Source organism: Rattus norvegicus, chromosome 9 (assembly GCF_021556685.1).
Source record: "Rattus norvegicus strain SHRSP/BbbUtx chromosome 9, alternate assembly SHRSP_T2T, whole genome shotgun sequence".
Lineage (NCBI taxonomy): Eukaryota > Metazoa > Chordata > Mammalia > Rodentia > Muridae > Rattus > Rattus norvegicus.
Window position 1 is genome coordinate 71,881,358 of NC_141542.1, and position 13,166 is coordinate 71,894,523.

Consider the following 13,166-nt stretch of genomic DNA (forward strand, 5'->3'; position numbering starts at 1 on the left):
GTTTCCATGAGAGGACAGAGGCAAAGGCTTGGGTCAAGAGGAGGCACCTCAGCCCTGCCGGAGCTGCCATCTGGGCTTGTTTGTTTGTGTTTCCAACTTTTTGGAACAAGAGTTTCTGTGTTTCGATGGAGCACCCAGCAGAGGGAGTGCCTTCCAGGAGGTCACTTTTACCCATTAAAACAAAAACAAAAACAACGAGAATTTTCTCCACCTTTAGTTTGCTCAACTTATCACATGAGCGACACTAAATTCAGCACACTGGCCACCTCAGATCTGCCTTGGTGGAGCTCGGACGACTCATGCAGGCAGCACAGCCCACAGCCCCGCAGTCCCTGCCTTTCAAATCTTTTCAAAACACAAGCTGTCATTAAGGCTCCAGCAATTTGGCCTAGAAATCAAATATTTGTCCCATGTGCCTTAAAAATGAAAGGAACATTTCCAAGTAGTTTTTTAAAAATTTTGTTAAGTACATAAAGCCGTGTTTTTAAAAAGCACATAAAACAAAACAAAACAAAACAAAATCTTCCCAAATATAGTTAAGAAACAAAGCGTCATTGTTAGATGGACCAATTTCATTATGGGAAAGAGCTTAAGAATCCACAGGTCCACACCTCAGAAAATTAGTATCCTCTTAGTTTGGAAACGGATAATAGCTACAACAGCAGTAAGGAGTACCTTGTAAAGTAAAATCCAGCAGTGCATATTCATAAGCAAATTCTGTCTTTGTTTCCACTTGCGGTCTCTTCAGGGTAGAAAATATCTTTCCAGGGCTGCTTTCATCAGGGTCTTCCAGCTTCCTAAGCCCGCACCCCATGGCAAGTCTCCAAGGAGTTCAGACTGCGGGGGCAAGAGCAGTCAGTTTTGTTGTTTAAGCTGCGAAAACAAAGTTACAGACTTTGACTTGGTTTTCAGCGAAATGACAGATAGCCAGAAAGGAAACGGCGGGTCCGAGGCGCAGAGCTGGGGACTTTATCCATTCTTCTGTAAGGTCACTGAGCCCGTGGTTTAGCTCTAGCTCCCAGAGGCTGGGCTCGGTCTTTGAGGAGCTCGCAAGCTGCTGCAACTTAGTGGAGAATTTCCATGCCACGTCAATTTACAGCCAGCCAGCCCCCTACCAGAGTTCTGCGGCTCAGGGCACCAACCAGCTTTGTCTCACCCAGTTGGCTGAATGGAAAAGAGGTGTCCAGAAACGGAATTAAAGGCAACTCTGGTGTGATTATCTACGGATAGAAGAAGATAAAGTCAGCCAAAGTGATGCGGTTCTTTCTGTTTTCTCTGGTCTGTCCTGTGCTGAAGCTCACTTCCCCGCTTCTACCAAGGAAGCAGAAGGGAGGGGGGAGGACAGGGGAAGGAAGGGAGGGAAAGAGGGAGAGGAAAGAAGAGAGGGAGGGGAGAGAGAGAGAGAGAGAGAGAGAGAGAGAGAGAGAGAGAGAGAGAGAGAGAGAGAGAGATTGAGATTGATTTTCAACGTGGTTGGAAACAAAATCAGTTCCAGAAAGGAAGTGAGCTTTCTGAGGAAACCCTGGAGTCCAACAGAAGAACAACGGGAGGGAGGGAGGAAGGGAGAGAGGGAGGGAGGAAGAGAGGATGAGAGAATCCTAGAAAAGCACTTCAGTCCTAGGTGGAACTTTTGAAAACTTCTTTCCACACAGCATTTTCTTTTGCCAGAAAAATGTGCTGATTAAAACCACGAAGTATAAAAGAAGCACAAAAACGTAAGACATTCCATAAAGACTTTGGGAAGAAAGAAGAGAACAGAGTGAATGTGGTCAAAGTACATTGAATAAATGTATAGAAATGTCACCATGATTTTAGTTTTTCTTTTCTTTTGTTTAATTAGCATGCACTAATGAAAAAGAAAAAAAATAGTTAAAAGGAAAAACATCTTACATAATTGCAAAGAAGAGACAGTTACATGAGAAATTAGTTTCCCCAACATTCTTGGTTTGTTATTTTATTTATGTATATGCATGTGTGTAGTGTAGGGATCCTTGGATGCCAGAAGAGGGGGTCAGATCCTTTGGACTTGGGGTAACAAGTGGCTACCATGTGAGTGCTGGGACCACAGCCGCTGCCCCCAGGTCTCGGACAGCTCTCCAGCCTAGTGCCCAGGATTTAAAACACCCCTATTGGAGGACTTACAGTAGCGACTGACCATAGCTCTACAGGTCTCAACATAGCCTTAGTTAAAAGAAAAACGTGGACGACGTGACTCATTTAATCTTATTTGTAATGTCAATGGCGATTTGCTGCAAGGAACCACGGTGGTGCACATTTACTGCTGGGTCACGCCAGAGCCAGGATGGTGTGCTCCAGCCACTCTGAGCCCTGGAAGCAGACCGCTTGTGCGTGGATTCTCCTTCTCACGCTTACCACGAACATGCCCTTGGGCAGGTTACTTGATTTCTCTGAGTACCAATTTCTTTTCCTTTTAAAATGTCCCTGGTGCGACGTCTGCCACAGGATGGTTTTAAAGACGGAGAGCCAACCTGATCTGCCTTAGCGCTCTGCCCGCAGAAGGCAGTGGGTTTATCAAGGGCGCTCCTACGAGGCCCGGCTGACGGTCAGGAGAGGAAAAATGATTTTGGCCCCACTTCAACTGTTTACGAAATAAATCCTGATCTCCTTGGAGAACCTGGAGAATGCCAGTGTGAAGAAAAATTTCAGTCCATTAAGCTGCACATGAAAACCCTTGAAGGGGGCGTGTGTGGATTATTTAGTTTGTAGATCACTGTCATCTTTTGCCTCTTACTTTAAATATTTTACTTCTCAAAGGTATTTTGTATAGGAGACCATTCCGTGGTCTCCATGTTAAAGGATGGGCATAGTCAATGGGAGGGAATTCTAGGTAAGTTAGATGAATCAAACAGTAGACAGAAAGAGTGGCTCATATGACTGTTTACGAAGATTCATGATCGCCATATTTCATGTCCTTTTTCTGTAGAATGGGCTGTGGTGCTGTTTTACAAGAACAATGGTACCTCTGATGGTCACTGGTACCAGTCACAGTGACTGGAGTTATTAAGTATCCATTACCTTTGTCAAGTGCCTGCCCCTTCCAGGCGCTCAAAAAAGCACTGGATACAAAAGATGACTCAACAGGAACATATGGGACAGACCATCTTCTGGATGGCTTCAAGGATGAGTGTACGGAGGACTGACAGGGAGGGGGAGCGTGTGCCTGCAGAAGAGGAGCACATAGCTAAAGCCAGAGTTGTGAGACACTACGGCACAAATGGGCAACACTGAGCAGTTATTGCCAGAACATAAAACGTGAAAGCACAGCACAGCACAGCACACACAGCACAGCACAGCACAGCACAGCACAGCACACACAGCACAGCACAGCACACACAGCACACACAGCACAGCACAGCACACACAGCACAGCACAGCACACACAGCACAGCACAGCACAGCACAGCACAGCACAGCACATCACAGCACAGCACAGCCCAGCCCAGCCCAGCCCAGCCCAGCCCAGCACAGCACAGCACAGGACAGCACAGCACAGCACAGGACAGCACAGCACAGGACAGCACAGGACACAGCACAGCACAGCACAGCACAGCCCAGCCCAGCCCAGCCCAGCCCAGCCCAGCCCAGCACACCACAGCACAGCACAGCCCAGCCCAGCCCAGCCCAGCCCAGCCCAGCACAGCACAGCACAGCACAGCACACATAGCACAGCACAGCAGAGCACACACAGCACAGCACAGCACAGCACAGCATAGCACACACAGCACAGCACAGCACAGCACACACAGCACAGCACAGCACACACAGCACAGCATAGCACAGCACAGCACAGCACAGCACACACAGCACAGCACAGCACACACAGCATAGCATAGCACAGCACAGCACACACAGCACAGCACAGCACAGCACACACAGCACAGGACAGCACAGCACAGCACAGCACAGCACAGCACAGCACAGCACACCACAGCACAGCCCAGCCCAGCCCAGCCCAGCCCAGCACAGCCCAGCCCAGCCCAGCACAGCACAGCACAGCACAGGACAGCACAGCACAGCACAGCACAGCACAGGACAGCACAGGACACAGCACAGCACAGGACACAGCACAGCACAGCACAGCACAGCACAGCACACACAGCACAGCACAGCACAGCACAGCACAGCACAGCACAGCCCAGCACAGCCCAGCCCAGCCCAGCCCAGCCCAGCCCAGCCCAGCCCAGCACAGCCCAGGACAGCACAGCACAGCACAGCACAGCACAGCACAGCACAGGACAGCACAGGACACAGCACAGCACAGCACAGCACAGCACAGGACACAGCACAGCACACACAGCACAGCATAGCACACACAGCACAGCACAGCACACACAGCACAGCACAGCACAGCACAGCCCAGCACAGCCCAGCACAGCAAAGCACAGCACAGCACAGCACAGCACAGCACAGCACAGCACAGCACAGCACAGCACAGCACAGCACAGCACAGCAAAGCAAAGCAAAAAACTAATCTGGGAATGAGTAAAGGACTAAGCTAAGGACTTGGAATGCTTGGGTTTTGTTTTGTAGGGGGCAAAAGGGAATCAAATAGCCAAATGGAATCAAAAGACATCCATTTTCATATTAGATAGATCAGTGGTACAGCCTGAGGAGGATGCTTTAAATATAATGAAGGGGGCTAGAAAGACGGCTACTGAGTTCAACTGATGGTGATGCTGACTGGATGCAGCTCTTACTATTGGGTAGTTAGCATTATATAATTATATATTATTAGGCAATAATATAGTGTTATTGTGTATGTACTTATTATTATTATTATTATTATTTTGTGTGTGTGTGTGTGTGTGTGTGTGTGTGTGTGTGTGTGTGTGTGTGTGTGCGCGTGCTGCATGGAGACTAGAGGATAGCTTCAGGTGTCCTATCTTAGGAGTTGTCCCCACCTCCTCTTTTTTCTTTTGAGACAGGGTTTCTCTGTGTAACCCTGGCTGTCTTGAAACATGCTTTGTAAACTAGGCCTTGAACTCACCAAGATCCTCCTGCCTCTGACTACCGAGTGCTGGGATCAAAGGTGTGTGCCACCAGCACACAGTGTCTCCCTGTTTTCTGAGACCGTGTCTCTCATTGGTTGGAACTCTGCATAGCCTAGACTGGCTGCCAAGCAAGCCTGAGGCAGCTACAAGTCTCCCTCTCCCTCTCACTGTGATATTACCATGCTTAGCTTTTTTTTTTTTTTTTTTTTTAAATGTTGCTTGTGAAGACTGAACACAGATCCTCATTCTTGCAAGGGAAGCACATTATTGCCTTGGCTGGCCTGGAACTCACTATATACACTAGGTTGTCTTTGAACTCATAGATCCAGAGTTCTGGGATTAAAGGTATAGTGATTGGTTTTGTGTGTCAACTTGACACAAGCTGGAATTATCACAGAGAAAGGAACCTCTCTTGAGAAAAGGCCTCCATGAGACCCAGCTATAAGGCATTTTCTCAATTTCTCAGTTTTCTCAAAACAAAAAAAAAAAATGTGACCAGGGGTTGGGGATTTAGCTCAGTGGTAGGGCGCTTGCCTAGCAAGTGCAAGGCCCTGTGTTCGGTCCCCAGCTCCGAAAAAAAAAAAAAAAAAAAAGAAAAAAGAAAAAAGAAAAAAAAATGTGACCAATGGGGAAGGGCCCCTTGTGGGTGGTGCCATTCCTGGGCTGGTGGTCTTGGATTCTATAAGAAAGCAAGCTGAGCAAGCCAGGGAGAGCAAGCCAGTAAGTAACATCCCTCCATGGCCTCTGCATCAGCTCCTGCTTCCTGACCTGCTTGAGTTCCAGTCCTGACTCTCTTTGGTGATGAACAGCAGTGTGGAAGTGTAAGCTGAATAAACCCTTTCCTCCCCAACTTGCAGGAATAGAAACCCTGACTAAGACAAAAGGCATCACTACTCACAAGGGTTTCCCTTATAACAAGAGGAATGGTAGGTTCTTAAGGTCATAACCGAATAACACTTAGGCCATTTCTCCCTATAGTTGCAAAAGAACAGAATTTTGTTGACTTTTAACAATATTTGAAAATCATTTCGTGTATTAACGTGGCATATGTTCCTGTATTAACAACTATCGCTACCTATTTGTTGGTTTCACATCTGGATAGTCAAACAAATGCATATTGAACATGTGTTTTGAAAACTGCGCCTGGGGGTTGGGGATTTAGCTCAGTCGTAGTGCAAGGCCCTGGGTTCGGTCCCCAGCTCCGGAAAAAAAGAAAAAGAAAAAGAAAAAGAAAAAGAAAAAGAAAAGAAAACTGCGACTGGACCGAACATACACGGACATTTTTGTTCTTGTTCCTGAACACAACAGGCCGATAGGCTCGAGGCATGTACACACTACCTTTTACTATTAAACGTTGGCGCACGATTTAGAGATGAGTTGGCGCAGTGGGGATGGTTGTGTATGATATTCAAATACTACATCCTTTTATATAAGGGCCGAACACCCTTGGGTTTGGTGTCTGTGAGAGCCTTGACACCAGCCTCAGGATTCTGAGTAGCCTCTGTCCTGGACCTCCCACAGCACCACTCATCAAGAAACATTTGTTATTTTAAGTTTCCCCTGTGAAGAGTTTTGTAAGGGTTATTTTCCCGCTCTTGAATTATTTTAAAAATATGGATATTCTCCCTCAAACACGGACAAATAATTTATTACCTTTTAAGTGATTTTATTTGTAAATCACTCAAGGCACACTCAAAAGGAAGGGATTCAAGTCTCTTATTGTAAATGTGGCAAACGGCCAGTGGCTGGTGTGGTCATGGGCTGTGATGGTTTGTATGTGCTCAGCCCAGGGGGTGGTACTGTTAGAAGGTGTGGCCTTTTTGGAGTATGTGTGTTACTGTGGGTGTGGCCTTTAAGATCCTCCTCCTAGGTGCCTGGAAGTGAATCTTCTGATAGCTGCCTTCAGATGAAGACATAGAACTCTCAGCTCCTCCTACTCCATGCCTGCCTGGGTGCTGCCATGCTCCCACTTGATGATAGTGGACTGTAAGCCAGCCTCAATTAGATGTTGTCCTTGTAAGAATTGCCTTGGTCAATACCCTTGGCAGGGAAGAGAGAGGCAAAGATTAAAACAGAGACTGAAGGAACACCCATTCAGAGCCTGCCCCACATGTGGCCCATACATATACAGCCACCCAATTAGACAAGATGGATGAAGCAAAGAAGTGCAGACCGACAGGAGCCGGATGAAGATCGCTCCTGAGAGACACAGCCAGAATACAGCAAATACAGAGGCGAATGCCAGCAGCAAACCACTGAACTGAGAATAGGACCCCCGTTGAAGGAATCAGAGAAAGAACTGGAAGAGCTTGAAGGGGCTAGAGACCCCATATGTACAACAATGCCAAGCAACCAGAGCTTCCAGGGACTAAGCTACTACCTAAAGACTATACATGGACTGACCCTGGGCTCCAACCTCATAGGTAGCAATGAATATCCTAGTAAGAGCACCAGTGGAAGGGGAAGCCCTGGGTCCTGCTAAGACTGAACCCCCAGTGAACTAGACTGGTGGGGGGAGGGCGGCAATGGGGGGAGGGTTGGGAGGGGAACACCCATAAAGAAGGGGAGGGGAGAGGGGGATGTTTGCCCGGATACCGGGAAAGGGAATAACACTCGAAATGTATATAAGAAATACTCAAGTTAATAAAAAAAAAAAAAAAAGAATTGCCTTGGTCATGGTGTCTGTTCACAGCAGTAAAACCCTAAGACATGATCTCAAGAAGAAAACTTATTCCTGGCTTTTTCTAAACCAGTATAATTGCTAACTTCTTTTTACGTCTTTATCCATATAATCACCCCTCATCAAAGAAAATTGTGCATCAGACAAAGAGCATTATAAAAAGCCACAACTGGATCTGGAGAGAAGGCTCAGCAGTTAAGAGCACTGACTGTTCTTCCAGAGGTCCTGAGTTCAAATCCCAGCAACCACATGGTGGCTCGCAGCCATCTGTAATGGGATCCTATACCCTATTCTGGTGTGTCTGAAGACAGCTACAGTGTACTCATAGAAATAAAATAATTTTAAAAAAGCTACAACTGGTCAAAATGTGGAGAACAACTGACCAATAGGTGTCTGGCACCGAATGATAACACCTGCAATCAACCCCTATACCCAAAGCTCAGGGAGCTCGCAGAGGGGTAGAGGACCGGAAGTCTGCTGCGAGATTGTGGCTTCCAGACATGACAGGGATGGAGCCTATGAAATCTCAACAATATGGGGCTTTTGTTTCTGTGTTTGATTTGTTTTTTTGAGACAGGTGTGTGTGTGTCCCTTGTCTGTCCTGGAATTCAATTTGTAGACCAGCCTGGCCTTGAACTCAGGATCTGTTTGCCTCTGCCTCCCGAGTGCTGGGGTCAAGGGTGTGCACTGCTACCACTGCCTGGCTGACAATAAGTCTCCTTAAACAAGCTCTGAAGAGTGTCATTTGGCATGCCAATGTTTTTTTTCCTTTCAAAATAGGATCTTTTTTCCCCCATCTTTATTAAATTGGGTATTTCTTATTTACATTTCAATTGTTATTACCTTTCCCGGTTTCTAGGCCAACATCCCCCTAACCCCTCCTCCTCCCCTCCTATATGGATGTTCCCCTCCCCATCCTCCCCCCATTACCACCCTCACAACAATCACATTCACTGGGGGTTCAGTCTTGGCAGGACCCAGGGCTTCCCCTTCCACTGGTGCTCTTACTAGGATATTCATTGCTACCTATGAGGTCAGAGTCCAGGGTCAGTCCATGTCTAGTCTTTAGGTAGTGGCTTAGTCCCTGGAAGCTCTGGTTGCTTGGCATTGTTGTTCATATGGGGTCTCAAGCCCCTTCAAGCTCTTTCAGCCCTTTCTCTGAATCCTTCAACAGGGGTCCTGCTCTCAGTTCCGTGGTTTGCTGCTGGCATTCGCCTATGTGTTTGCTGTATTCTGGCTGTGTCTCTCAGGAGAGATCTACATCCGGTTCCTGTCGGTCTGCACTTCTTTGCTTCATCCATCTTATCTAGTTTGGTGTGGCATGCCAATGCTGATGGGGAAATCTCATGGGGTCCCACTGCTAGATAAGACAATTAATGACTGCCAAAAGAGGTACAATTAGTCTTCCCCAGGGACAAGCCCCTTAAATGGTTATCCAATGCCATGTGGCCAACCCTAAAAACATATGCAGGCAACACTTAATGAATGAAATGGCTTGTGTGTTATATGTCCAAATCCCCCCAAATCTCATCCTGAGACCAGCAGGAGTAGGACTCCTCCCCTGATGTTCCCCGATATCCTGGGCCTGCCTGTCCTATGAACCCTACCTCTGCCACCCTTGAGGAGCTTACATACCCTGGTGGCAAGGTTACAGGTTAACTTCCTCTCTTCTTATAAGCAAGCATTGGCAGCACCTTAGCCCACACTGTATCCTCACCTCCAAACCTCTGTCCACTCCCCAAATGTTTAAGTAGTTTTTGTTCCCCCCAATTAAGTGAGCTGTTCAGTAAAGCCTGCCTCCTGAGAAGTTTGTTTCTTATCCAGCTCATCCATAGCCTGAGGTCTCCAACACCATTGGCCTTCCCAAATTGCTTTCCCTCTTAGGCCATGGATCTGACCTCTGGCGATCATGCCATTAAGGGAGGGAAATAGGGCGGGAAAGACAGAACCGTCTCAGGGATGTGCATCAATAAAGGTTTTGATAAATGAATTTGATAAATGTGTTCAAGGACAGAAATGACATCATTTTGATAGACCTAGAAAAGAGTTTCGTAAGATCTATCATTCCTTCATATTAAGAGTCCTGAAGGGGGCTGGAGAGATAGCTCAGCAGTTAAGAGCACTGACTGCTCTTCCAGAGGTCCTGAGTTCAATTCCAGCAACCACATGGTGGCTCACAACCATCTGTAATGGGATCCGACGCCCTCTTCTGGTGTGTCTGAAGACAGCTACAGTGTACTCATAAAATAAATAAACCTTAAAAAAAAAAAAAAAGAGTCCTGAAGAAACTAGGAGTAGAAGGGACCTATCTCAACAAAATAAAGACCAGATATGATAAACCTATAGTAAATGTTATGTCAAATGAAGAAAAATTAAACACATTTCTATTAAAATCGTGCTAGGGTGTTCAATTTCTCTACCCTTACTCAATATAGTACTGTAAGACTTAGAGTGAGAGCAGAAAATTAAAAAGGACACAAATACGAAAGGAAGAAGTCAAAGTATCTTTACTTACAGATGATATGATTCAATACAAAAGAGATCCTAAATAAAGACTTTAGTCGGGCAATGGTGGCACACGTCTTTAATCCCAGCACTCAGGAGGCAGAGGCAGGTGGATCTCTGTAAGTTTGAGGCCAGCCTGGTCTACAGAGCTGGTTCAGGACAGCCAGGGCTACACAGAGAAACCATGTCTCAAGGAAAAAGAAAAGGAAAGAAAAGAAAAGAAAAGAAAAGAAAACTCTTAGAATGGATAAACACTTTCAGCAAAGTGGCTGGGTACAAAATCAACCATTAAAAACAATCAGTGGCTACCCTCTATGCCAATGTCAAATATGTTTAGAAAGCAACCAGGAAAAGAGATTCATAATAGTTTCAAAATTTTACCTTGAATTATACCTAATCAAGTATATAGAAGACCTCTACAATAAAAACTTTAATGCATGAAGAAAGAAACTGAGCAAGTCAGGATGGAGTGATTTGGGTTGGAAGGTAACCTTGTGGAAACGGTTGCCTACAGGAAGCACTGTACAGATTTCTCTCTGCACTGCATTTAATCTCTCTGGAGTGGTTTCACTGTTTTTGGATATTGTGAACATTAGTGACCTAATTTTGTATCCACTTGACTGGCCAGAATGAAAACATGATACCATGCACTGAGTTTTCCCAAAGGAGATGTATGAGAGTGCATGTAAGAGTGTGTATTATTTAACTATGCTGGAAGAAACTTGGGATTATTCTGGGGAGCTGAACATTCACTTTTTTCTTTTTCATGTGCCAGCAATTTCATTCCCAGGTACGGGCTCAGGAGACACCTTAGCCCACAGGTACCGGGAGAGACATCTGAGACTGAATCTCAAGTCTGTTCTAAATAGCCCTGAACTTGAACCAGTTGTGTATATGAGCAGCCGCTCACTTCAGGGAGTTCTATTACATGGGGAAGGAGAGAAGCAGAGCCCTAGGGCAGTCTCAACATTTTATTTACAAGATGGGAGGAAAATGTGTGCTGCTTTGGTTTTTTAAGCAAGAATCATCTAGGAAGAAGGAAAGTCAGCTCAGAAAATGCCTCCGTCGGATTGTCTGTAGGCAAGTCTTCACGGCATTTTCTGAACTAGTGACGTGGGAGGCCACAGGTGGTTGTGGGCAGTGTCACCCTGGTAGGTGGTCCTGAGTTGTATAAGAAAGCAAACTGAGCAAGTCACGGTATCAAGCCATTGTATCAAGCTGTGTTCCTCTGAGGATTCTGCCTCAGTTCTTGCCTCCAGGTTCCTGCCTTGAGTTCCTTTTATGATGGATAAAAAGTAAGGTACGATACATCCTTTCCTTCCCAAGTTGTTGTGTGTCATGAAGCTTATTCCAACAAGAGAAAATGAAGCAGGATGAATAGCATGCTGTATGCTGACCCCTTAACTGCTTAGGAAGAACTGCATTTGTCATTTGGGTTGGCCTTACTCAACTCCACCCTTTCCCAATTTTTCCCTTCTCTTTAAAATTGGAAATAAACTTTTCATATAGTACATTGTGCTCACTTTCCCCTCCCAATGTCTTTCCACATCTGTACTGCCTCCCACCCATCCAATTCCACCCTTCTTTCCTTTTAGACAATAAACATACTAATAAACAAACCTGAATAAAACAAAGGAAAGAGAGAAAACAAAAAACAAAAGCAAAGGAGAAACACACACACACACACACACACACACACACACACACACCTCCCCCCACAACCCCCCCACCACACACACACACACCTTACACAGATACACACACACCTCTCACAGACACACAGACACACACCTCACACACACAGACACACACACACCTCTCACACACACCACACACACACACACACACACACACACAAACAGACACACACCATAGAAACATAAAATTGGAAACTATACCAGATAAGAAGAAGGTAAAAACTGAGCAAACCAAACACCATCTCCATGGGTACTATTGATTTTGTTTCATGTTGGCCATTTGTTGTTGAGCATGGGGCCTACCCTAAGTGTGGTTTATATCCTAGTAAGATCTCCACTGGAGAAAACAAGTTTTTCATTTGCAAGTACTTGTCAACTGGATGTAGCTTCTGGGTTAGGGATGTGAGCTTGTGACCATGTCCCTCTCAGCACTAGGGCCCATCAGGCCCCTACTTGTAGAGCCCTGTGCATGCTGCTTCAGTCTCTTTGAGTTCATACCTGCATCTGTCCTGTCTGGAAGGCACTGTTTTCTTGGTGTCTCTCATTTCTACTGCCTCTTACTGTCTTTTTCTTTCTTTCTCTTCTGCATAGTTTCCTGAAACCTGAAGTTTGATGAAGATGCCCCATTCAGGACTGAGCGTTCCATAGTCTTTCATTCTCTGCACATTGTTCACTCATGGGTCTCTGTTAAGCTCTCACCTGTAGGAGGGAGCTTCTCTGATGCTGGCTGAGTGAGACAGTGATCTATTTGTACAGCAGAATGTTAAGGATCATTTTACTGTTATTGTTCTTTTAGCAGAACATTCCCGTGTGTCCCTGGCCTGTCTAGTCTTAGGTTCTTGGCCAACTGAGAAGTGTCGGGTACTGGCTTTATTTCATGGAGTTCCTAAATCCAATAAGCTGGTGGTTGGTTACTCCCACAACCTTTGTGGCACTATTGTACCAGCAGATCATGCATCAAGATCATCATGTATATCAAAAGGTTTGTAACTGGGTTGGTGCTTACCTTTATTTCTAGTAGCATGCAGACTACCTTCCAGTACCATGAAACTAGTGAGTCTGCAGACCCCAACTTTTAAGTTTACATACTTTCTACTTGCCTTTTGCAAATTCGCAGATCAACCAGAACAGACTAGATTATGCTGTGGATGTTTGTCTCACTTTCTGTAGTTCCTGTAGAGAATTTCATCAGTCTATCTTTTTTTTTTTTTTTATTCTTTTTTTTTGGAGCTGGGGACCGAACCCAGGGCCTTGCACTTCCTAGGCAAGTGC

At 45.8% G+C, this 13,166-nt stretch overlaps 1 protein-coding gene across 1 annotated transcript in view; it reads right to left on the reverse strand.

Annotated features, from left to right (window-relative positions):
- The window catches only part of Rftn2 (raftlin family member 2), a 55,979-nt gene extending 54,666 nt beyond the window's left edge, over nucleotides 1–1,313 (reverse strand). Inside the window, 1 exon segment of the mRNA NM_001431326.1 lies at nucleotides 676–1,313. Coding sequence (NP_001418255.1) covers nucleotides 676–814 — 139 coding nt within the window. The 5' untranslated portion in view covers nucleotides 815–1,313.
- Nucleotides 1,314–13,166: the final 11,853 nt, after the last annotated feature.